This window comes from Archocentrus centrarchus, chromosome 14 (genome assembly GCF_007364275.1).
Source record: "Archocentrus centrarchus isolate MPI-CPG fArcCen1 chromosome 14, fArcCen1, whole genome shotgun sequence".
Classification (NCBI taxonomy): domain Eukaryota; kingdom Metazoa; phylum Chordata; class Actinopteri; order Cichliformes; family Cichlidae; genus Archocentrus; species Archocentrus centrarchus.
The window spans coordinates 4,315,735-4,340,480 of record NC_044359.1 but is presented as its reverse complement, the minus strand read 5'-3'; the positions used below and the strand labels follow the sequence as shown (position 1 = coordinate 4,340,480).

The 24,746-nt window shown below is 40.9% G+C and overlaps 2 protein-coding genes across 3 annotated transcripts; one reads left to right on the top strand and one right to left on the bottom strand.

The window, feature by feature from the left end:
- Window positions 1-79: 79 nt before the first annotated feature.
- slc37a2 (solute carrier family 37 member 2) lies at window positions 80-18,633 on the bottom strand. 2 transcript variants are annotated; one of them, XM_030747086.1, is made up of 18 exons: window positions 18,154-18,633; window positions 15,868-15,949; window positions 14,770-14,860; window positions 12,421-12,499; window positions 12,195-12,330; window positions 10,565-10,641; window positions 7,538-7,704; window positions 7,408-7,445; window positions 7,196-7,330; window positions 5,975-6,065; window positions 5,779-5,841; window positions 4,791-4,876; window positions 4,025-4,073; window positions 3,546-3,619; window positions 3,376-3,454; window positions 3,075-3,172; window positions 1,360-1,424; window positions 80-917 (listed from the first exon to the last, which is right to left on the bottom strand). In XM_030747086.1, the coding sequence occupies exons 1-18, from the start codon at window positions 18,210-18,212 to the stop codon at window positions 902-904; spliced, it is 1,485 nt and encodes a 494-aa protein (XP_030602946.1). In that variant the 5' UTR covers window positions 18,213-18,633; the 3' UTR covers window positions 80-901. The 2 variants fall into 2 exon arrangements, with proteins under 2 accessions (XP_030602946.1, XP_030602947.1); XM_030747087.1 differs by having other exon boundaries at window positions 7,196-7,291.
- LOC115791947 (nuclear envelope pore membrane protein POM 121-like) lies at window positions 18,272-24,225 on the top strand. The gene is made up of 3 exons (XM_030746256.1): window positions 18,272-18,357; window positions 22,679-23,430; window positions 24,095-24,225. Exons 1-3 carry the CDS (start codon window positions 18,272-18,274, stop codon window positions 24,223-24,225), a joined length of 969 nt encoding a protein of 322 aa, XP_030602116.1.
- Window positions 24,226-24,746: the final 521 nt, after the last annotated feature.

Below are 24,746 nucleotides of genomic sequence, written 5' to 3'. Positions count from 1 at the left end.
ACACACACACACACACACACACACACACAAAGAAATAGATATATCAACAAATTACTCACAGCGACTGCGTAACAGTATCTTTAGATTTATACAACTTCTCCATTTTATTTACATTTGGTCTCAATCTAATATATACAGGTGGATTTTTTTTCCATCTTTACAGCTAAAAATACATTCAAGCAAATAAGCCAGAGTCTGCATAAACAACGGGCATGTTCAGCTCCATGGACTCTGCCTGCAGCCTACATCTGACACTCGCCAAGTTAACGCCAAATGGAACCACCTACACCACGCAGGGAATTTTACAGTTGGAGCTCTGCCTTAAATATCCTGTAGTTTGCACAGATTGTTAAAAATCTCAGCTAATCTCATCTCAACTGGAGCTTTTATGTACCTGTCACTCACCACACCTGTACATCCCCATAAATAAAGACATACCGTATAATCAAATATTTGCATTAACGTCACCAAGTTAATTAATTTATGTTCTAAAATCTTCAGCCCATTACAGAGTCTACTTACTCAAAGTATGTTTCTTCAGTTATGTACTGCCTGGCTTTTCTGTACCCATACAAACCCTCAGAGAGGAAAATCTAATCCAGACTTTATTGACTAAATTTCATATATACATGTCATGTTATTGTTATTATAAGTATGCAAAAACACCAAGAAAACACACAATGAAAAGACCAGATAAAAAAAGGTACAGTAGAAAACCCTTTAATGCTAAAAGCATTAAAACACGTAGGAATGAGTGGATTAGTCTCTGTATGGAAACAGTGTTACAGTTAGAAGGCTTCAATCATCAGCTCAGCGCACCGATTTGTCCGAGATGAAAAAGAGTTAGTTGGTTGTATGGTGAAGTCTGTGTCAGCATCATTTCCTCCCTTTGTGTGTGATTTCAGAACTCTTTGAACCTGCAATAAAAAGTCACAGTTAGTGATGAAGATCTTATTACGGTCGCAGATTTTGCTCAGATGGACGTCGTTACATCAGACACAGTCAGACAGTATCATTTGAATCCTGTGTGTTACATTTTCTCAGAGGTGGGTTTTGTTGCCTCTAAGCAGAGCCAGGTTAGCTGCTTCCAGTCTTTATACTAACCTAGCCTAACGGCATGGTCCCAGCTCAAGCTTCCTTCTTCTCATGCAACCTCTCCAACAAAAAAACAAAAATTGTGGCTTTTTTTTATAAAATAGCCTTCTATTGTGTTCCATTTTTACTGGCTGTGTTAAACATATTTAAACACGAGTCTTTTCTGTCCTGGCTTCCCACTGAAAGCAGACTGTAAACCTGCAGGGCTCCCTGATATGAATGTAAAGGTTAAAGAGAGACAGCGGCGCTGGCGATGACACTCACCCTCTGGCTCTAGGTCCACGCCCACACCATCCCTGAACTTCCTTGTAAACAAGCCTGGACAAAAACTGAAGCCAAACAAAAGAAGTGTCAGTTGGGGGTTTGAGTGGTTCTCATAGTTTTTTTTGACATGCTCACAAACCGCAATATTTAAAAAATCGTTAATAAAAAAGGATCCATGTGGAGCTCAGTGAGATAAAGGTCAGCAGGACGGCGCCGGCAGACTCTTTTTTTTCTTTTCTCTACATAAATCACGATCAGGACACAGGACGCCTGCAACGTCTCAACTTTGGTGCCGTACTCTGCAGACAGTTTTCCTTGGAATTAAAGACAACTTGTCTCATTACTTATTTTACCAATAACTGACTATTCTGACACAAAACTGATCTTAGTCCTAAATATAGTATTAAATATAATCGACTCCAGATTCAGTGTTTAAACAGACCTTTTTTCTTCTTTTAACCCATTCCAGGCAGACCGCTGATGTTTTCAGTAACACTCCTGAAAACTGTTGATTGATTCATTTGTTTTGTGACTTTTAGCTTTTAGCTTGTGTGTTAAATGCTTTTTCTTTGTTGTGTTACACACTCACCCACTTTATTAGTTACACCATGTTAGTACGAGGCTGGACCTCGGAGCTGCCTTAATCCTTCATGGCTCAGATTCAACAAAGAGCTGGAAACATTCCTCAGAGGTTTTGTTCCATGCTGACGTAATAACATCACACAGCTGCTGCAGGTTTCTCAGCTGCACATCTGCCATGTCAATCTCCCGTTCCACTACATCCCAAAGGTGCTCTGTGGGTCTGGCGGCTGTGGAGGCCGTTTGAGTGCAGTGAACTCAGTGTCATGCTCAAGAAACCAGTTTGAGATGATTTAAGCTTTGTGACATGGCGTGTGATCCTGCTGGAAGCAGAAGTCAGCAGATGGGTACACTGTAGCTACCAACACTACTCAGGTAGGCTATCATGTTTAAGTGATGCTCAGCTGGTATTAAGGGGCCAAAAACATTACACCCCCCATCAGCAGCCTGAAGGATGGATGCATGCTTTCAGAGCAGAAATCGAGACCTATTGTCCAATTCTGGGGAGCTTGTATGAACTGTGGCACAACTGTTCTTAGCTGACACCTGGTGTGGTCTTCTGCTGCTGTAGCCCATGCAAAGTGGTTATTTGAGTTACTGCTGCCTTCCTATCAGCTTGAGGCAGTCTGGCGCTCCTCCTCTGACCAACAACACGTCTTCACCCGCAGAGCTGCCGCTCACTGGACATCTTTTTTTTTTTTGGACCATCCTCTGTAAACTGTAGGGATGTTGTGAGGGAAAAATCCCAGCAGATCAGCAGTTTCTGAAATATTCAGACCAGGACATCTGGCACCACTAACCTCACCACATTGAAAATGACTCGAATCACCTTTCTTCACCATTCTGATGCTCAGGTTGCCACCATGTGATTGGCTGATTAAATATTTGCCTTAATGAGCAGTTGTACAGGTGCACCTAATAAAGTGGCCAGTGAGTGTATACATTTTTGTATTTTTATCCTTTTACCACTTGTATAAATGTTTGTTTGGACCCCTTGAAAACGCCACATTGCACCTCAGCGGGTTTATCCTGAGATAAGACGAGCACCACAACAATCCCCAACTTAAAGGGCATTTGCACTAAAAAGGCACGAGGTAATTGTGTGTGAGTGAACAGATGAAGAAGTGCTTCCTGACCAGGCAGGCTAAGACGTCAGCAGAGATCAGCATGAAGAAGACGTTTTTCCAGCCGGTCGGTGAGATCACACCGGCCAGCAGAGGACCCAGTGCAGCGCCTGCAGAACACGTAAACATGTTAAACAGTTAGTGTCATAAAGTTTAAATGGAAGAAAAGTCAGAGTCTGGAAGTTTATTTTGAGACAAAACAAAAAATCTTCTGCAGACTCAGCCAAGTAATTTGTCTCTCAGTTATTGCAGTTACTGATGAAAGGGGTAGCTAACGATGAAGATCTTTACTGCTCAGACATGTCATACACACCAATTGATCCCGTCCCGTCAATAATTGCGGTCACTGTGGACAGCGCCCTGGCGTTTCCTCTCAGGCTCTCATGTGTCCCCTGTTGCAGCAAAGGCATCGTTATGTTAATGGCAGAGATATTTTTTAAGTGACATGAAGCAGAGGATTTCCCATCATGCCTCAGATCTTACCAGGTCAGCAGATACAGCAGTTGTGATGAGGGCGTAAGGTCCATTCACCAGGCCTCCACACAATAACAGCATACCTGCACAGGAGAAAGGTGTGAGCGAAGGCTAAATGCACAGCAAGTTCCAGCAGGGTTCAGGTCTCAGTGTGAGCAAATGTAAAGCTGCTGGTTCCTGAATAATGATTTAATAACTCAGAAGGCTTTTTTTTTCCTTTCTTCTGAAAACACGCAGCAATAAATCAATAGACCACCTGCTAAACCTTAATCTTATCTCGTGATCGTTTTCGATTTAAGACTCTGCTATGTTACACTGCAGCTAATCATTGATGTGCAAATAAACTTTCAGCTCAGGCTTTATTTAGAAATGCATAAACGAGAATCTGAGAAAACATTTTAACATTAGAATGTGGACATCAAGACGAGCCCATTTTAATGTGTTAGCATGAGCCAAAGTTAGAAAACAATGAAGTAAAGAAGTCTTACCGATTGTAGTACCAAGGCTCCTCTGCCCGATGTCATTATAGAGGAAAAGCTGAGAAGAGACCAAAACTGAGAATCAGCAGCAGGAATGACAGCTTTTTAAGTATCTATTTGTGCTACACTGGGGTTCGAGGCAGCAACGCCCTGAGAGCAACATCCTGAATTCAGATGGTAAATGGTAAATGGACTAGTTCTTATATAGCGCTTTTCTACTCAGTATGAGCACTCAAAGCGCTGACCAAACATGGTCGGGATGGTTAACAGAACCAACTCTTTGGTTTTGGCTCCAGCAGGAAGCAGGAAGCTCCTCCTTCAGCATAAAAGCTTCAGCCTCCTAACGTGCACATGCCCGCTCTGCACTAAGCAAACTGCTAGAAGCATAATGGTCTATTTACAAAGTGATTACCGGGCTTGATATTGAACAGAAACACAAATTCAAATTTAAAAAATTGCCAGTTCACGTGTTTTTGTTGCAAAAACAAGAACAAAAACTTAACCCTGAACTTGAAAAGATGATGTGAGTCGATGCACTTCCCGGATCCACACTGTTTTATCCGAGGTGCTCTTTGATAGGGATGTTTACAGGCTTAAAAACTGACCAATAACAAAAGGATTCAGGTGGAAGTTTCCTACAGGTCAAAACACTGATGGAAAAGAGTTCTTGGATTTTCAGCCGCACACATTTCCCTCTGATTTAATCCACTGGTTGGCCATTCATGTGTTGGCTCATGGTGTTGTAAAGTAATCTGACATAAGAAGTCACACTCACCATGGGAGCAGCAACAATCAGCATGACACAACACGTCGTCGCCCTCCCCCCGGTGTAGTCAGACACGAGGCCCGCCAAAATGCCTCCTGCAGACACAAAAACAACTCAGTCAGATTCTTTCCTTCCATGGTCCACAATCAGCTGTACAATAACTTAACTGCAGACCTTTTCCTTCATTTTAGTTACCGGTCCTTGAATTACATAAGGGTGGGTTGAAATTTCATGCCTTTTAAGTTGCCTTTTTTTCCAGGGTATTCCAGGCTATCTTTTTAAGTACAGGAGATATCTGCATGAAATTTTCACAGCTGAATAACTTCCACTGCACAGTCCACTCAAACTTCACAACCTGAAATCTTTCATTCACAATTTTGTTCTATAACAATCTGTGAGTATCAGTATTATGGGATAAAACCAGTATTGGTTTTTCTTAGAAAAAAAATCCAGGAAGTGCATTTTGAAAGATTTCCATTTGACTGCACTTTGTTAGCAGCTGTGACTCCGTCTGTCTCTTTCTTTAAACAATGCTACATTTTATGAATTAAAATCAGGGTAACGCTGAGTGAGTTGGCACTCTGCAGTTGATGTAAAAAAAGAAAAAAATCAGCTGATTCTGCAGGAGGTTATTTGATCTGATACGGAGCAGCCCACAGGACATGTCACTGCTGCAGGAGACCTTCGTGGAAAATGATGTAATCAGAGCTGAGTGAGCATCGGCTCTGATTCTGAGTAGGTAAAGTGATTATTGAACACTTTGTTCAGGCATGTGTCAAAGTTCAAGCTGACAACAGAAGCAAATAAATGCCTCTGAGGTTTGACTCTAAGGGCCTGAATAACTTCATTTAAAGTCTCTGTTTCCACAGAAGACCGAGAGTCGTGCTGCAAAGACGCATTTCTGCTGCATGTTTTACATATTTACCCTTTTTCTCCTTCTTCTTTTAAATGTCTCACAAAAGCTGATCTGACACATCAAACAAGGCTCAAAACTTACCCAAGATTCCTCCGACATCGAATAATGTCGACATATCTCCCGCTTCTTTTGCCTCAAAATGTGCTGGAAAAAAAAAAAATCAGAAAAAAAATGCATTAACTCCAAAAAAAATCCCTTTGAATCATGTGAGCAGAGCTGTATTATGATATAACATCATCCTTACAGTAAAGAGTAAATGATGTGTGTAAATACTGACCAACATTTGAGATGTAGAGAGGAAGCCAGTAGAGGAAGGTGTAGCTGACTAGTTTGGCAAAGAGCAGACAGAGGGAGAACTCCACCACACCCTGAGACACACAAAACACCATGAAAACAAAAAAAAAACAAGAAAAAATAATCATTATCAAAGTGTCCATCATCCTGTTAACCTTCAGAGACACGCCGAAACAAATCAAACGCCCCCTCCTTTCAATGGGATGACGGGAGCAGAGCTGCTTTCAAAACAACTCTTCAACCTGAGGACGTCTCATCAGCGTTTGATTCTTCCTCTGAACCCACAATGCCTAATTCAAATGTAGGGATGAGTACACAAGACCGAGAGTCTGACCAGCGCTCGTCTGTCATGATGTTCGTCCATCTGCTGGATCAGTCTTTGCTATCATCCTGTATTGTTTTCTTACAGCTGTTGTACAGGCTATCCTAAAGTCATAGAGCTGCAGTTAAATGACATAGTGATAACCCAGGACGGCGGGTCTTTGGGACAGATTTATTTATGGGAGTCATTTTCCCTCACAGCTGTCGTTACAGTCATAATAAACAGTCACTGCTGTCAAGTGACTGGAAAAAACGTGTCCCTTTGACAGTTGGGGGAAAAAAAATAAAACATTAAGTGCCCCCAGGCAACTGCCGCAGCACTTTCCACGATGACGGATGCATAAGTCACTCGCTGCTGATTGTTGGAGCAAAACAAAAGAAGTATTGCTCAACAGCAAAAACGGTCGTCCTCATGTGAGCGATCAAGTCGGAGTGAGTGAAGTAAAAGTGATAATGTGTCTGATTGGTTCTTAATCGTCTAAAAATGGATCTTTACCGGAAAACATTATAATCTGATTTTCAGCACAGCAAACGCAACAATGAGAGGAAATGACCTCGTTAAAGGGATTAACACACGGAGCCTTTTTCATAGGAGTCACTTGGATTTCTGAAGAGTCTCATTAACAACATAAATAACAGCTCTTCTTCATTTGAGAGAGCCATTAAACCACAAAAATGTGACAAGAACAATACCTGCACCTGTGTTTTATGTTATTACATAAAAGGCTTTCTGTGCAGTGTTATTCTTCAATCAACCACCAGGTGGCGCCAAAGCTAGGAATTTTCATACCATAAAGGTTTGAGATTTAAACTCAAATTTTAACTGCAAAATATGGCACAAGTATCTGCATATGCGCTTTTCAGTGGTGATGTTTCCACTCACAGGTATGCAGAGAGCTCCGAAGAAGCTGATGGCCTCGGTGTGCTCCTCAACAACCTCCTCCGGCTCAGTGGAGATGGCGCCAACATTGGAGGCGTCCTGCAAGAGAGGTGCCGTCTCACCGCTCTCCTGACCACTCTGACACACAAATAAACAGCTAAAGCAGGCGTGTTTATGGAATCGGGTGGAAAGGATGCGTTTCTGTTATAACTTACATGATGCTGAGGAGACAAGCAGTTCACGTCTTCGGGTTCTGAATAAGAGGGAGGACGAGACGGGGCGCGATTCATTAAATCCTGAAGTATTTTGCAAGTGGATTTTCATGTCTGACAAACAGAAACTCACTTTCAACCAGGAAGAAGAAGCACAGGATCCCAGCAGAGGCGATGATGATTCCGGGGACGATGAAGGACATTCCCCATGCCGTGGAGACGAAGACTCCTGCGATGAGGGAACCCAAGATGTTTCCCACTGAGGTGTGAGAGTTCCACACACCCATGATGAAGCCACGCCTGGCAATCAAAATAAAAAAAAAGGTCACACTGCTAATTCATTGGTGAACGCTGATCTGGAGTCTTCAGCAGGCCTTTACATTGTTTTTGATGCACTGAAGACATTTGGGAGAGTAAATCTGAGGCAAAGTACTTTAATTACTTGCTGCTACTTGACTGACCTGTGTGTTAAAGGGGACCTATTATGCTTTTCCATATCTTCTGTTTCATACATATGTGTATATGTACACACACACACACCCTGTTTTTTTCTAGTCTTCACTCTGCATGATGTCCCCAGTTTGGTCATCACACTTTCTGTTTACAATCAGCAGGACGCGAAGAAAAAAAGAGGAGCTAAAACAGCTCATTTCAGACCGAGGATCAGCTAAGAAGGTGCCCCAAGGTCCAGTGTAAGATTCTGACATGTGAATCCTGCAAAGCCACATTAACAGAATCCAAGAATAAAAAATATGGAGCTGGAAATGAGCATGACAGGTCTCTGTTATGCTCTCTGTCTCTGCTTCAGTCAGCAGTGGTCATTTTTATGAGTGGAAACCCAGTAAAAACTTCAGTCCTTGAGCCTGCAAACCCCCACTGGCTGATAAGGTTTGCATGCGCTGTTGTTGGCTGACCTTGCTGTGTTTTTATCTGAGGGTGCGCTCTGTAAGGACTCATAATAATTTCTTGTGCTCTTAGCAGGATACTCTGTTAGTGTCCAGGAATAACAATGGGTAGCTGGAAATGAGCACAACAGATGTATGTACAGAGCTGGACTCAGAACTGATTAGCGTGGCTTAGCTTGATGCACAGATTACAAATATACATAAGAACAAATACAGCTGATCATTAAAGTGTCTAATAAACATGATGTCCATTTCTCTTATGTTCTGATGAAAGTCAGCATCTGCATGTTTGCTGAGATTATGTCAACTTCTCTGCTGAACTTTCATGCAGGTGCTGCATCTTTGTCTTTGAGTATTCGACTCAGAAACATTCATTTTGTCTCATTTGTTCACCCTGACCCGGTCTGTGCAGGATTTCCAGCTGCAGTGCAGACTGTCAGAGTCAATCTGCCACATTAGCTCCAACACAAACGCCTGAAATATTGAGACTTATGTGTGGAATAAAGTTACAGTATCTCCTTAATAATGCTGCAGAGGTGCCCGTATTTGTAAACTGTGGACAGACTCATTGATCGATAAAGAGAATGACAGAAAAACTGTGGAATGATGCTACATTTTCTGAGTTTAGCTTCTCATATATGAGGATTCCTGAGAGAGTTACTCTGTCGAATATTGTTATAAATTAAGTATTCTTCAGTTTTTGGAGTTTAAAAAAAATGATTTAAGTAGAGGTGCAGAGATCGACCAGCCAGGGATCATCTGCCAAAAAGCCATTGCTGATGTTGCTGTTTTTTTTAATGTCTAACATCATTGTTTATGTTGGTAAATAAGCTGTAGTCAATAATATTTACAAAGAGACAATATATAAAATAAAGAGATGATCTCTTTAGCAAGTATTCTTTTGACTCTGCGTGACTGTACCTACTTTATTTTCTACAGTGTAATCGGTCCAGTTCATAGAACTGTTAAAACTCACTTTGCCGAAACAGCCTCGGTATGAGCAACGGATCGAAGCAGTTACGAGGAAAATTATGGAAACGGGTTAAAAAAAAAAAAGCGTCAACGTCCTGTTATCGGGTGATTTCTGAAAAATGATGCAAGTACCTGATATTTGCTTTGTTGTATTTCTTTTACGGTATTATACAAATTGTGCTTGGTAAGGTTACCTATGGTTACCTATGGTTACAGGTAAAGGTGAGTGTACAGCAGCTACTTTCCAGTTCATTAGTTGTACCTCTTTCCAGCAGCAGTGAACTTTTACAGGCCTTAAACAGAACTGATAAAGATCAATATTTGGCAGATTACACCTATCAACAAAAACAAACAAAAAACTGCAAATCAGAATCGGCCAAGAAAAATCATCATGTTTAACTCTGCAAACTTGTCTTGGGCATTTTTGGACAACTTTATGAGTGTGTTAAAAAAAAACATCAAGTAATGAAATAAGTTATTGGCAGGTTAATTAATAATAAAAACATGTGCTTGCTGCAGCTCCAGCCGTTTCCCTCGGCCTCAAGCACCGACACAAAGAAGGTTTTCTAAAATGTTGCATCAATAATTGATTACCTATTTAAAAATATGACTTTCCAGAACACAAATCACAGACTTTGCACTAAGCAGCTGTACATGTGAACCAGGGATGGGGATCAATAACTGCTTTGAGCCGAGAGCCAGACTCCCATAACTGATCAATTTCTTTGATCGGTGCTTGCAAAACTATGACTTCAAACTCACAGCAGCTTCTGCACGCCTGAGGCTTTATTTTTAACACTGCATTCATACTCTGACTTCTGAAAAGCCGTCGATATCTATACTAAGAGATCAATTTTTTTGCACTCAAAACTGATCAGGGATTAATAAGGGAATTGATAGGGAATCTGACCTATAAGCAGAATTGATGATGGCACTGGTGTCAATAAAATCATGTCAATATCCGTGCCTAATGTGAGCATGTGATCAGATTCTTGGTGTAACCTGATTTCATTGAATGGATGAGGTGGACATAATCAATAGCTGCAGAGCATTTTTGTATTTTTTTAAACACACAGTTGGGTATTCTTAATCTGATGTTAATCTGCTGGCTGAGCTTCAGTGAGAACCGGCTATTCAGGTGCATTTTCAGTTCATGACGTAGGTGTGGTCTGACCTGGTTTCACTTTGCTGTCTGAACGTGACTGAATATTTGTATCTCACTCTGTGAGATACAAAAAGAAACTTATACTGCACATTCAGCATGAATTCTTCCTGGTACTCACTTCCCCTTTCCGAACCAGTTGCCGACACAAGCCACCACTGCAGGCCAGCCGGTGGTCTGCATCAGCCCGTTCATGACCTGCAGAATGAAGAATGAAACACGGGGAGAACTGTGTTAACTCGCTGTATTAAACTCCACAAACTCCACATGAAGTGGGGAACGAGAGGAGATCAGCGAGCAGCGATTCTCCACAGTCCTACACCAAACTGACATCAGCCCAGACCTCCACGTGCGATCACATGATGCAGCTGTGAGTCATGTGAGACGCCTGATTAAAGGCTGACTAAGCCACCATGTGATCTCTGTACATTTAAGTGGAAAAGATGCTAACTGGGGTCTGCACTGACCTGTGGAGCTCACAGTATTTTAACCTGATTCTACATGTAGATGATCCAGTCTTTAAAAACCTCCAATCACAGCGATTAGATTTTAATTTGTGGTTTGCCAAAGGCAGCCTTTTACTGAACGTATCTTATGTATAGTGTAACTTATCAACTGAGTAAAATTCTGTTCTCCCAGTAGCTGCTGATGGAATCTGACCACATATGCTGGTCATGTGATGGCTGTGAAGCTCATGTGACACTTTGCAGCGTAGTTTTGTAGCTCCAATCAGCCAATTTTTTTTTAATGGTTAACTTATGAGTCAGAATAACCATTTTCCTGAATCTATCAGGAAAAACAAAGATCTCTGATTTAGCCCTCTCAAAGACAAGCTTTTCTCCTTTTTATTAAACTCTAAATTAAAAATCTTTTCCAGCTGAGGAGAAGATGACAAAACTATTTTGAAGACTTCACTTTTGGCTTCAGAAGAGTATCATTCCCCATTTTAAAGACTTAAAATAAGAGGAAATATTATCATTACTCACATCCTTTATTTATGTGAAGAGAAAGTACCCTAAACTGTAACAGAAACTCACTTTACCACTTGTTTCTCAGCCATACCAATCTGTTTAGGTGTGGTTATTAGTCATCAAAAGGACTAAAAAATAAGCTGAAGTGAAACAAAACTCTTCTGAAAGTCTGTTTTTTGTCAACGAGGCACCGAGTGGGAGCAAACGTTCCTGCAGCTCGTCTGATTACTGCGCTTCCCCCTTTTTTTTTTTGCCACCTAATGCAGTTTTTTTGTATGCTGTATTTCTCCCCTCCAATGTGGACAAGATGTTTACAGCACTTCAACGTTTCCTCATTCTCAGCGATGTTTAAAGCCAGAATCTGTTTAGGTTGTGAAACCAGAGAGACAAAGGATGCAGATCTACTCTCACTCCCAGATTAATAAAACAGCTCAATTGACTTTATTAAAGGGCAGTCCAGGAGGGAAATGAGACACAAACCGAATTGTAAAAAATCTATCTACACAGTGTATTTATGCAGCATCTCCAGCTGTAAAGCAGGATGCCAGATGCAGGCAGTGAGCACAGGTTTGGGTCTCTGAGGAACGATAGCTCCAGGGAAGCTCTCCACAGTCACTGGACCTGCCTGTTGGTCCAGTTAGCAACCTAAATCAGCTGATGCAGCTCTTATTTGTAAAAAAGATACCACAGTCAAATGGCCCACAACCACAATAAAAACAGAATAAGACAAACTAGTCAGGAAGTATATTAAAGTGCAGGTTCATGGATTTGTATGTTTACCTGGACAAAGGCGTAGTACCCCAGGGAGTGGATGTTCCAGTAGAAACCAAAGCCAAACAGACACGTGAACAATCCACTCATCAGCATCCCAAAACTCAGGTAGTACCGCAGAGGGAGGCGCTCCCCAAATATCCCACTGAGAGCACAGGAGATGATTATGAGTCAGTTCAGCACAAGCGCTCAGACAGAAACACAACAAGGTCAGCCAACAACAGCACGCACAAACCTGAAAAACATGCCGATGGCATAGGCAACCAGGAAGCAGTTATCCAAGACCCCAAACAGTGTCTGATAGTTGTCCTGGTCTACAAAGAGGAAACAGATAAAACTGTTACTTTTCTCTGTATCAGCCTGAAGCACAGGAGTGAAGCAGGCACATGGACCTATTCATCTCAATCCCAGCTCCATGTTTTTATCCCCAGGCTCTAATAAAATTATCCTTATTTATCCTTCTAGCACATACATTACATTATTGTTTGGTGTGTGATTTTAGTCTGTTGCTAGGCAACATCTTAACCTCTGATGCAAAATTCAAGTTTTATGGATATAATTGTTATGTCGTGAAATTAAAATGACCCATGGCGTTGTTATAGGTGCATAAATGCTACAAATGGGCAATTTTAGCCCATTGGTAGGTAGTTGCTGGGCAACATGATGTCATCATATCAGATATAGATAAGAACCTTCAGGAGCCTAAGATGTGGCTGTGTAGCCAGTTTGGTTACTCAGCAGAGTGAATTATAGTAAGGTACAAGGTGCAGCCCCGCTGTCTGAAATACGCCACCTTAGCCGCTCTCCTTTTAAGGCTTGCTTTATGCCAAGTTCCATCTGATTGGTTTGTGCTTGCAAACAAAAGGTTTGAATAACAGATGAGTGGGGCTTCTGTGCTCACAGCCAGCTCTGTGCGCTTCAGATAAAGTCTGAGGATTACTTGCACATATTCTGACTTCATTATCTGAATCGATGGTTGTGTTTAACACGAGCATCTGAGACTGAATATATAAGTAACAGAAAACAAGCAATAAAATAACAGACATAAGTCCCTGGATGGTGGGAGTGGTGCCGTGGTTAACACTGTCGCCTCACAGCACAATTGCGTGGCGTTGTCTGTCTCTCTGTGCTGGTCCTATGATGGACTAATAACCTGTTCAGGGTGCAGCCCATCTCTCGCCCTATCACAGCTGGACTAGGTTCAAGCTACCTCAGGATTTCAAGTTGGTTAAGAAAGAGGATGGATGGATAGTAGGTCCCTTATAAGATAATCTTTGTGGTGTAGTTGGTTCAAAGCTTCCCAGAAAAGAAACTACCTATCACAGAAAAGCAGACCACAGTAAGAGTGACCCGTACCATTGGTAGTATTCTTCTCTGTTAAAGAAAACGTAACAGTCTGTAACTGGTCACAATATGCTACAAAACGATGAGCCAGCATTCTTCCAGTGCAGCTCTGAGGTCTCCTCTCTTTCCTGCGTTTCACTGACAGTAACTGTAGTTAAATATTTAGTAGCTCCAAGCCCCACGTGACCCGCTCAGTTTCACACCAGCACACAAGTACAAATGCAAGCAATGACTTTGGCCACGTCAGTGTAGGCTCTACGTGGATTCAGAGAACTATTAATTAAGCTTAACTCTCCACCGGAGAACTGATGTGCTGATTTTTTCCCCCAAAAGTTCAAGCTACTGCAGACTGTATCCATTAAGCTTATCTGCTGGTCACAGTGTAGCTCTGTGTGTGGTTTAGAGTCAGGACAGTGACCTCTACTACTAATGCAAACAAGACACTACAGACAATTGTAAGACACTGATTGGTTTACCAGGAAAAATCTAACTTTGAAAGATGTTTATCTGATGTCCAATAAACAAACCAAATCTCTTTTTTACTGTGTAAACCAGGTCAGATTTACCCGGATACCTAATGACTGACCAGAGAATGTAGCCGTGTCCAAATTCCACAATACAGCCTACGTATATGCGATTTAGGTGTCGAGTTCAGGGGGAGGCAGGGGACCCAAATATTCAGAATTTGTCTGCACAGCACAGATAAGAAGGCAGCGGTTTCACTTTAGAGAACCACCAGTATATTTTGAAGTGTCACCCAGTGCCTGATTTCTGCGTTTTCATTGCCAATTGATCCAGAAAAGGTGTCAAATTTACCTGAAACTAAAGGAAAATTTCCCGACCTCCTGCCTAATGTGGCCTCGGCTGCGCAGACAAAACCTACACCCACACTACAGACTATTTGCTTATCCAAGTACAGCTCGCCCTTCGCAGATGATGATCACAAATTAGGCAACATAGTTTGAATTTATTACAGATGGGACTTCAGCATTTAAACAAATGAAAATACTTTCCAAAGATTTACTTGTTACTATTTTTTTGTTTGCTTCCAAGGTTCACGTTGCTGCTTTACCTCCTATGCACGCGTGCTGCAATTTACTAAAAACCTACTAATAAATATTTCATAGTAATAATTTGGTACAATGTCACTTTTTAAGAGCTGCAAGTGTCAAAATCTCTCAACATATATTGCACAGTGTTTGCTCCAAACAGCACCGGTGACAGCGAGTAAAGGACTTACCAAAGGGCGGCCAATCGCACCAGGTAACATTATTGGTTATGTTCAGGTCTGCTGGTCGAATGACGGTGGAGCAGTTTCTGTGTAGTTCACTCTGAGAAAAGAAAGGAACCAAGTGTGGTGACTAAAAAAATACGAGACATGAGCAAACAGAGAGTCAGGTGCTCTGAAGTCAATGTTGAGTCTTTACTTATTGGTGTTATTATACAGGGAAGTTATGAGCAAACTGCTGTCTGCTATAGGTGTGTAAATGTATAAAGATGCAGTATAAGAATATATCAGGACACCACTGTTACTGCAAACAACACGCTGCAGCTGTCGGGGTCAAAGGATCACAGCTTGTGAATATTTTATGCCCAGTTCTCGATGTCACGGACACTTTACGATGGAAACACTGAGGCGCTTTCACAGCATCTATGGCAACTACAGCTGCCTTCAAAAAGCACGTATTTGTGATCAGCTGCAGTGTCACGCACACACTTTTAAAATGTTGTACGTCTGTTTTTGATTGAGATGACAGCTGATGAGAGGAGACATATCCAGGTACAGATAATTAGCTTTATGTCACAATTTAACAGACCTTACAAAGAGAGCATTGTTAGCAGAAAAGGATTCAATCATTCATGTAAACCAGGTGAAAATAATCCTGTGACAGGTGAAACTCCCTTTAACATCTACAACAGACATCCTTTAGAGGTGTTGGCTTTTCTAACAGCTACGGTGCCTCTGCTGGGAGTTTGAGTGAATTTGCATGAGACAGGAGCCTTTAATTGTGGCTGTGTCTGGGTGATTTGTAGTTATTCAAAAAATAAACTTATCATCTGCTGCCTCCCTGATCATGTGACGGTCTAAAGTTTGCATACCAGAAATGCCGTTTGATCAATACATCAATAAATAGATAACGAATGGCTTGGCTGAGCAGAGTTAAAATTTAAGAATTTTTATGCATTTCTAAGAATAAAAATTACAGACAGTACAGCTTTTAATAAAGGAGGAGCAAACTGCAAACAACAGATATTTTCTGTCTTTCTAGGTAGCATCTGATCCCAGTAAAACCCAGTTAATCCTGTGGATACAGAGGATTTAAACTGTTCCAGTCACCTTAACGATGCTGATCGGTTTCCGTGACAGATGATAGGCTGTGTAGAAGAGGAAAGTCAGGACGAGAATGAAACCACGATACCTGCAGAAAGAGAGAGAACCAAAATCAGTTTAACACGGCTCTTAAATTCTCTGTATTATCCAACATAATTAAAACAGAATAATAATAATAAAAAAATACCTGCAGAGACAAAAAGGAGCTGTGCTCTGGGTGACTCTGCTTGTTAGTCATGCAGTGATTCTCAAGCATGACCCCTCAGGTTTATCTGCGACTCTTCATTTTACAGTAAAGTACTTTTAGCTCAGATATATTTATGATTACGTTTATTAAGATCTTACTTAAATAATGCATGCATGGTCTTTGCTTGCAATGAGTATTTTTCCATTGTTGCACGGCCTCTTTGGATCCGAGTTATTGCCTGATAAGACTGCATTATTGTTCCTAACAGATGTGCAGGATGGAGTTTATGGCACATATTGACTCCATAAAATCAGCATTCCTTTAGCTCCCAAACATGTGTTTATCACGGAGACTCTGAACATGTCATAGCAGTGTGAGGAGGAGTCACAGCCTGTGTGTTACTGTGACAGTTTAGAGTGTGTTGTGACAAAGAGTTGAAATATTAGGAATGAGTCGGGGTTTTATTAGAATCTCATATATTCTTAAAATAAAGCGCCCCACGCTGGATAAATCCCCTTAAATGCTGAACACTGCTGATGTGTTTAGGGTGAACTCTTTGTTAACATCAGGGTGACAGACAAACTTAATGTGGCACACAGAGTTTTTTAGTGTGGGACACTAATGCTGAGAGGCATATTTAGCATGTAAAGAGCATATTTCATTTGAATGTGATCTTCACACCTTCTTGTTAAGTAAATAAGTATAAAGGGAAGCTGAAGCCTGGGCAGACGTGATAGTCGTCTGAGTCTCGTGTATTCCTTTCTGACCCAACTGACTTTAAAACTCGGAAGCTTCTTTCAGTTCCTGGTTTGTCTTAAAGTGGGGATATATCCATTAGGTTCAGTGTTTACTGTAGCTGTAGTTCCTTTTATTTCAGGCAGTTTTCATCATATTGCACAAAATCTACGTAGTTTGAGACTTTCTGGTGACTTGCAGTTTTCCATAGGCAGCAAAAAACCTCCATGAGGCTTCTGATCGCAGCCTTTGCTGCAGCAATAAAAGACAGACTTCAGAAATATGTCTGTCTTACTGCCAATCAATCAAAGCCAATCAATCAAAGTCATTTCAGGGGCCACATACTGTCCAGTTTGATCCCAAGCGGGCTGGAACATACCTCCAAATGTATCCCCTCTCATTAAATTGTAAATTAATACTGTGAAAATGAAGCATCTACTCACAAAACAGATGATTAGCAGCCTGAAATGTTAATCATCATTTGGATGCAAACTTTTTGGAAAGAAGCAACAATAGTTTTCACTTCTTTAAGATTCAAACAACTTTAAATTTTTTAAACTAAATTAACTTTTGATTCATCAGTAAATGCTGGTGTCTCCACAGCTGGAATTACAGTCATACATCTGGAGGAATCTCTGACTTCTGGACAAGTGTCAGGCATTGCAAACACCACCCAGTGAGCGAGATGTGTTTTTGGTGTGTAATATCTTTGCTTATATTGGTAAATAGACTGCAGTCAACAAGATTTATGAATGGCTTATATATAAAATAAAGAACTGGCCTGTTTTGTAAGTATCTTTGAGTTTGTGTTACTGTATCTGTAATGTAATCAGTCCAATCACTTTTGCCCACTTCAAATAGCTTTATAGAGCTGCAAGGTTGCGTCAGATCTGTCTTAAAAATATACATTTTTAATGTCATTTTTGTTTTTTTTACCCGGATAAATAAAGAATATATATAAAAGTCACTTTGCCAAAAAGCTTCTATCCTGAGACAGGAACGTTGTTTCTGGCTAAAAATGACTTGAAATCATTAATGCGAGATATGTTTTAGATCACTTTTTGGCAGACAGGCCGGCTTTGGCCGCCCCTTAAAGTTCAATTTTATTATTTTTTTATTTTTTTAATGGAGTCTGGTGGGACTGTTTCCCACAGAGAAAATCAGAGGTGCCAGGTACAGATACCTCGATAAAAAGAAGTAGCAATAACACATTTGTAACAGGAAGTGGGATTATATAACTACTGGTCGCGCACCAGTTCACACACTGGCTGTTTATCGATGAGTCAATCATTTAGCGCAGGGAGATAAGAGACAGCTGCTCCTGTTGCAGGGCTGTGTGTGCATACAGGACAATAAGAATTTAAACTTACCAACTATCCCGAGAAAAGGTGGTAATGAGTTTTATCCCAGGAGCCAGAGACGACTTCATTTTCTTGTTTTAAGCTTTGTGAAACCTCGAAAACAAATAGTCAGCACTGGGTCGCAGGCATGTCTTCTTCGCAGCAGCTGGATGTTGAGCAGGCACAGATGAGTAGCCGGCAAACCCTGAATGAAAACACACGCTCCCTTATGCGGTCCTGCCTAACGAGAACGGAGCCGTATGCCTGCTAAGTCAAGGCTCACAAAGGCTAGCTGTAAAGCAGCTCTCGTTGGGAGGTCCGGTCCGTAAATCTCCAACCGCGCTCCATACTGAGCGGCTTTTATACGTGGTCAGGGGAGCCGGCCTGCCTCCAAAAAGCAAATGCACGTTTGATACAGCGATACTATTAATACTCGTCAAAAACCGTGTTTTTTTTCCATAAGATTTTTCCACAGTGGGGCTCCCTGCGGCAGCCTGACGCACCCGCGGATGTATAAGTACGTATTTATAGCAGGAGTCGACGTGACGTTACGCAGGGGAGGTACTTCGTTCTAGTCAAGTAAAAATACAGCGCAATCAAAGTACCTCAATTAAAACTTCAAATTTTCCATTTCGGATGAAAATCCTTCTAGAAGTACGCCTGGCCCCCCGGAACCATGCAGGTAACACCTCTGCGTACCTGTTTGTGCAGTAATGTTAAAGCAGATTATCTTGATTTTAGACATTAAAAAAAAAAAACTACACGTATAGATTAAATTTTTTTTTAAAAAAAGCTTAAAATATTTATCTTACCTCTTGATGCAAAAATTAGGTTTTAAAACCCCTCAGCTAATCACCACCTTACCACGGTGGAGGGGTTTGTGTGTCTCCGGTAGGGTCTCCCAAGGCATATTGGTCCTGGGCTAGGGGCCAGACAGAGAGCGGTTCAGATAAAAAAACCGCATGAAAAACAAAAAAAAAATCCAGGGACCAGTTTAACCTGCCCAGGATAGGGTTACTGGGGCCCCACCCTGGAGCCAGGCCTGGGGAGGGAGCCTGAGGAAGAGTACCTGCATTCCCCTGGATGAGCTGGAAAGAGGGAAGCTGCTGCCCCCACAACCTGAGGATACGCAGCAGAAGAAAGTTATAAAGTTATACTTCTACCACCATCTTTGCTGTTGTGGAATTTTCCAGTAGATTTCATCTAAAGATTCTTTGCATGCAGTGTCTCTAGATTATAAAACATCTCTTATCAGAATCCGTCCATTTTCATAAACACGTAGCTGGAGAATATCTGTCTGTTACACTGCATAACACTTTTTTTGGGGAGGGGGGGGTTATAGGTGTTTCGCTCCTGATTGCTTATACCACCAGGATAATGCCATTAATGTAATTACAAATTAATTACTGTTCAAAAAAGTTAAAATAATAATATTTTATATATTTTCTCTACAATTATTATTATTATTATTTGTTATACAGTGTTAGAGGACAAGAGGACAGGTCATCAGTCCATCACAGGACAAAGACATCACAGGAGGGGACCCATGCAGGCAGAGGGAGCACATGCAGAATTCACAAAGAAAGGCCCCATCAAAAGTATATATAAAAATTAAAAACAAAAAACCCTGAACCTTCTTGATGCGAGTCAGCAGTGCACCACAAACACAGCCTGAGAACTAAAACTGGTCATTTCAATCATCCTAAAACAGGCGTAGTCAGCATACTTTACATGAAGTAAATGAAGGGGCAAACTTTGGATAACTGAATACAAACGTGGTTCCAGGTTACAATTAAAATTTTATTTAATAAAAATTCCTAAAAGATTAGCCTACATTTTGTTTGTTGTCTGATATGCACAACTTCAGAGGTCACTGATTAAACACCATGAACTGAAATGATCACAGTCATTCAAATTGAGATTTTTTTTTAGCATAATCTTTAAGGATTTTGCAAGTTAAAGATGGTCTGCAGTCAGATTTGTCATTGTGAGTGTGACTAATATATTATTAAACCTGTATTAATTCAGTTCAGTTTTATTTATATAGCGCCAAATGACAACAACGCTCGTGCATTATAAGGTAAGGTAAAGACCCTACAAGAATACAGAGAAAACCCCACCAATCAGACTACCCTGTATGAGCAAGCACTTGGTGACAGTGGGAAGGAAAAACTCTCTTTTAACTAGTGCTGTGCGATACTGGAAGATTTGGTATCGATCCGATACCAAGTAAATACAGGGCCAGTATTGCCGATACTGATACTGATACCGATACTTTTTGAATAATTGTGAAGCATTTTCATGAAAGTTAAATGTTTTGTGATTTTTTTTACCTTTGGATCATTAATTAGTTAAAACCCAGGATAGAATTGGGCAAAGTTTATAGGTACATAGAAAATACTTTATCAAAATAAAAGTTTTTTTTTCTGAAACATTAGAACAGTAACAAAACAATTTTCCCTTATACAATGTGATGTCTGGATTTTTTTCGTAAATAAAAGTGTACTAAATGATCACTCAAGAAAAAATTAAAACTTTTTTTCAGGTAGTGTTTAGAAATTATAATCCAAAAATGTAATAAAAAAAGCCGTACAAAATTATCACTCCACAACATTATAAAACATTTACACTTCCAGCCCCGCCCCCTACTTTCGGCCCGTGATTTGATGTCAAAAATAAAAGACAATTTGGCCCTTTAAGTTACTTTTTTGACATTTCGCTTTCCCCTCCAATCAAGAATTTAACGAAATGTCAAAAAAAGTAACTTAAAGGGCCAAATTGTCTTGTATTTTTGACATCAAATTGCGGGCCGGAAGTAGGGGGCAGGGCCGGAAGTGGCCCGTGGGCCGGGAGTTTGAGACCCCTAGTAAAATATGTTACGTCTCACGTGATGGTATAATGTCAAAACACTGTGGGGAGGGGAGGAGCAAAGTGTGCCTGCTCCTTGCTGTGACAGGAGCACTTAAACAGTCAGCTCGCATCTTTGATGAAACTGCAGCACTGCATGCAGGAGAGAAACTGAAGCTAAAGTATCGATCTCATTACACTGGTATTGATCAACATTAGTACCAACATTGGTATCGATATTATCGATATTTGGATCGATCTGCCCACCACTACTTTTAACAGGAAGAAACCTTCAGCAGAACCAGGCTCAGGGAGGGGCAGTCATCTGCTGTGACTGGTTGGGGTGAGGGAAGGGACACAGTACAAATGACATCCTGTGGAAGAGAGCCAGAGATTAATAATAACTAATGATTAAATGCAGAGCAGTGGATAAATACAGAAAGTAAACAGAGGTGAATAAAACAAAACAGTGCATCATGGGAACCCCCCCAGCAGCCTAGGCTTATCAGGGTGACCTGATCCAGCCCTCACTATAAGCTTGATCAAAAAGGAACATTTTAAACTTAATCTTAAAAAGTAAGTAAACATCTGACACTCAGAGCAGGAGGGACAGGAGAAGCAGCCATGCTGTTTGTGACTTGGCTAAGAGCTAAGCTAATAGCTACTCTAAGCTAGCGAATCCCTTAAAGTGAAAACTGTGAATACAATTTACAGGTGATTCTGCAGAGTGTGCTTTGGGTAAAGCACATGAAGATTACAGTATGAAATAAGTCATCATCTAGAGATTGTGTGTACAAATTTAACCAGCTATAAAATGAAGTAGAAAATATTCAAGTCAAGTAAAAATACACAGAAATATTTATGAAAATTTGAACTTTCCCTGTTTACAATCAGCTTACTCTGTCTTAGTGAATATCAATTTTTTTTTAACTTTATTGTCTTAAAATATGAAAGGCAATTTGCATACAACAAAAAGAAGAAAGAAGAAAAAAAAGAGAAAAAAAAAGGTGTTGAGATTGAGATTTGGCTCAGAAAACATGTACCTAAACAAACAAAAGGTATATATCTGTAAAGTCAGCATACACACCAAATTCTAGTCAGATAGGAAAGACAGTTGGGACCATTTTTGTGAAAAAGTATCTATTTTCATTTGTAGCTGGGCAGTCAGACGCTCCATCGTGTAGACTTGTTTCAATTTTTGTCTCCACTGAGCAGCGGTAGGTGGACAGGGTTTAATCCAATTTAGTGTAATAGTCTTTTTGCAACTAATAACAGAATGTGCAATATAGAACACTGATCTTTAGTGAGTAAATCCTTGGGATATATGCCCAGCAAAAATAAAGAGGGTCCAAGGGGAGATCTGTCATCAATCTTCTGTTTAATGTTCTCCCAAAAGGTCTTAATTTTTGGGCAGTCCTAGAAGACGTGTATGGTCACCAATTATTCCACAATTCCTCCAACATCTGTCTGTAGTTGTAATCCTGGAAATAAACGTTTTTAATGGAGTTCTAAAAAATCTAGTTTTTACTTTCCAGTCAAACTCTTTCCAGAGCTGGCTTCTGATCCCTCTATGGCATTGAGAACATACATTTTCCCACAGTTCATCTGTTAGTATTCCATTCATCTCTAATTCCCACTGTTGTTTAATATGCAGTGTTTTATCTGACAGATAATCTATAATTCGTCCAAAATTTTCCATATATTACAGAGATTTATTTGTTAGCATCTGCTTCCCAACTGCTCCTACTACTACTGCAGCAGCACCTGCCCCTGCTACTGCTGCAACCACAACTTCCAGCAAGGGTACCTTTACATTTGTTTCTACACAGCCAGAACCTCTGGCTACCAGCCAGAAGGTATTTACATTTGGCCCAGCAGTACAAAACCAGAACACAACCACTGTTCCATTTGGAGGCTTTGCCATGGCCAACACAGTTTCTACTGCTGCTCCTGCTACCACACAGTCGATCTTCACCTTTTCAAAGTCAGCTTTCGAAGCCCCGGCAGCTCAGACGACCTTTGGCTCCTCAGCAGCAGCAGATGCTCCATTCCCTTTTGGAGGCAATGGAGCATCATCCACACCTGCTTCTAACCCCACCGCGGCCCCTTTCACCTTTGGGACGACTCCTGCCACCACAGCTGCCCCCTTTGGGACACCAGCTAAACCAACATTTGGACCCAGCACCACTGGTTTTGCTTTTGGTGGCACTCCTGCACCCTCAGCTCCACCAAGTTTCGGTGCAGCAACCCAGACTCAGAGCTCCTCCACATCCACCTTCCCGTTTGGCAGTGCTGCTCCTCAGCCGGCTCCTGCTGGTCCAGCTCAGCCGGCATCTGGTGGATTTAACTTTGGAGCTGGAATGCCGTGCCCTCAGTTTGGAACACCAGTTTCCAATAATCCTGCACCACCGATGGGAGGCTTCAACTTTGGGTCTGCTGCTACAGACAAACCAACTTTTGGTAAGCAATAAAGGCAGCTGCTGTTTTGCGTTGTTATGTCTTAAACCCATCTGCAGATTATGTCAAGTGGTGAACATAATTTTGGCAGTCACTATGCTTCTTTTGGCTGCTCCCTTATTTGCAATGGATCACCACAGTGGATGGCTCCACATATTTGATTTGGCACAGATGTTACTTTTGTGGATCTTTCTCATTTTAGGTGAAGGTGTTAGCCGCTACACTATAATTTCAGTCACTAATATTTTAGAATTATCTCATGCATTTGATTATTGGTAGATAAAAGAAAATTAGGTACTATTTTGCTTCACATATACTCTGTGACAGACATCAACTTAAAGTCCATTTGATTGCGGTATGAAACATAACTGGCTGAATTAGCTGGTCTTGATGACGGCACATAAAGGTGAGAGTGTGGAGCTTTTTAAATTAACATATTACTTTTTTTTTTTTTACTTCACTGTCTGCGATGCTGTATGGGTGCACTCCTGTTTGTGTGTGCGTTTCTTACTTTGTCGTCCACTGACAAACGTCTTCATGGAAGGATTAATATTTTTGATTTTGGTGGAAGAACGGGTGTGCATTTGTTTTTGTTTTTTTCTTTTTCATACCATTAGAATTTAGTAGTTGGCTGTTTGACTGAGGTTGTATGCTGTTTTCCCTGCAGGAACATCTACTCCATCTTTTGGCCAGAATGCTGCTGCAGGTCCAATTCCCTTTGCAAGTCCTGGGACTCCAGTCCAAGGCTTCAATGCTGTTCAATTTGGTAAGGCATCATCTGTGCTGTTTATTAAATAGAGGTGATGCCCAGCTGAGCTCTTGAGTAGGAATACGTGTGACTAGATGATTAAAAGGTTGCTGCCCTCAAATAGCTGTAATACTAGTCAGTTAAACAAACTATTCATATTTCATTAATGCACAGCAGCAGTTACATGTTAGTTCTAAGATGTTATTACACCACCCGGCTGTCTCTCTCTGATGGGAAGTTGTAAATGAGAGGTGAAAAGTAAGCAAATAACAGCTGTGGGACCCACACTGTGCAGTACTTTGTAGAAAAACTGGTTGTGTGTAGTCTGCGTAAGTGTAACTATGTGGCCAAAGCGAGTGGTGGAGGCTTTTCAGTGCTTTTCTCTACTTGTACTATTTCTCCCTGCAATATTTCTAATAAATGCATGGATCAAATAGTCCAGTTTATTTATTGAAGGTGCAGCACAACCAGTGGCATTCTTCTGATAAGTACATTAAATTACTCCATATCTCTTCTGCTGGTAACATGATGCTACATTAAAATAATACAGGCGTAGTCAGGTGTTAAGTTT

Excerpts from the sequence above, each read along its gene's own strand:
- slc37a2 (XM_030747086.1), bottom strand. The coding sequence starts at position 18,212 with ATGAAGTCGTCTCTGGCTCCTGGGATAAAACTCATTACCACCTTTTCT. Across the intron at positions 5,842-5,974 it reads TCTCTACATCTCAAATGTTG|CACATTTTGAGGCAAAAGAA; the intron begins GTCAGTATTTAC and ends TTTTTTTTCCAG. Across the intron at positions 4,877-5,778 it reads CGATGTCGGAGGAATCTTGG|GAGGCATTTTGGCGGGCCTC; the intron begins GTAAGTTTTGAG and ends TTGTGTCTGCAG.
- LOC115791947 (XM_030746256.1), top strand. The coding sequence starts at position 18,272 with ATGTCTTCTTCGCAGCAGCTGGATGTTGAGCAGGCACAGATGAGTAGC. Across the intron at positions 18,358-22,678 it reads AACACACGCTCCCTTATGCG|AGATTTATTTGTTAGCATCT; the intron begins GTCCTGCCTAAC and ends CATATATTACAG. Across the intron at positions 23,431-24,094 it reads TACAGACAAACCAACTTTTG|GAACATCTACTCCATCTTTT; the intron begins GTAAGCAATAAA and ends TTTTCCCTGCAG.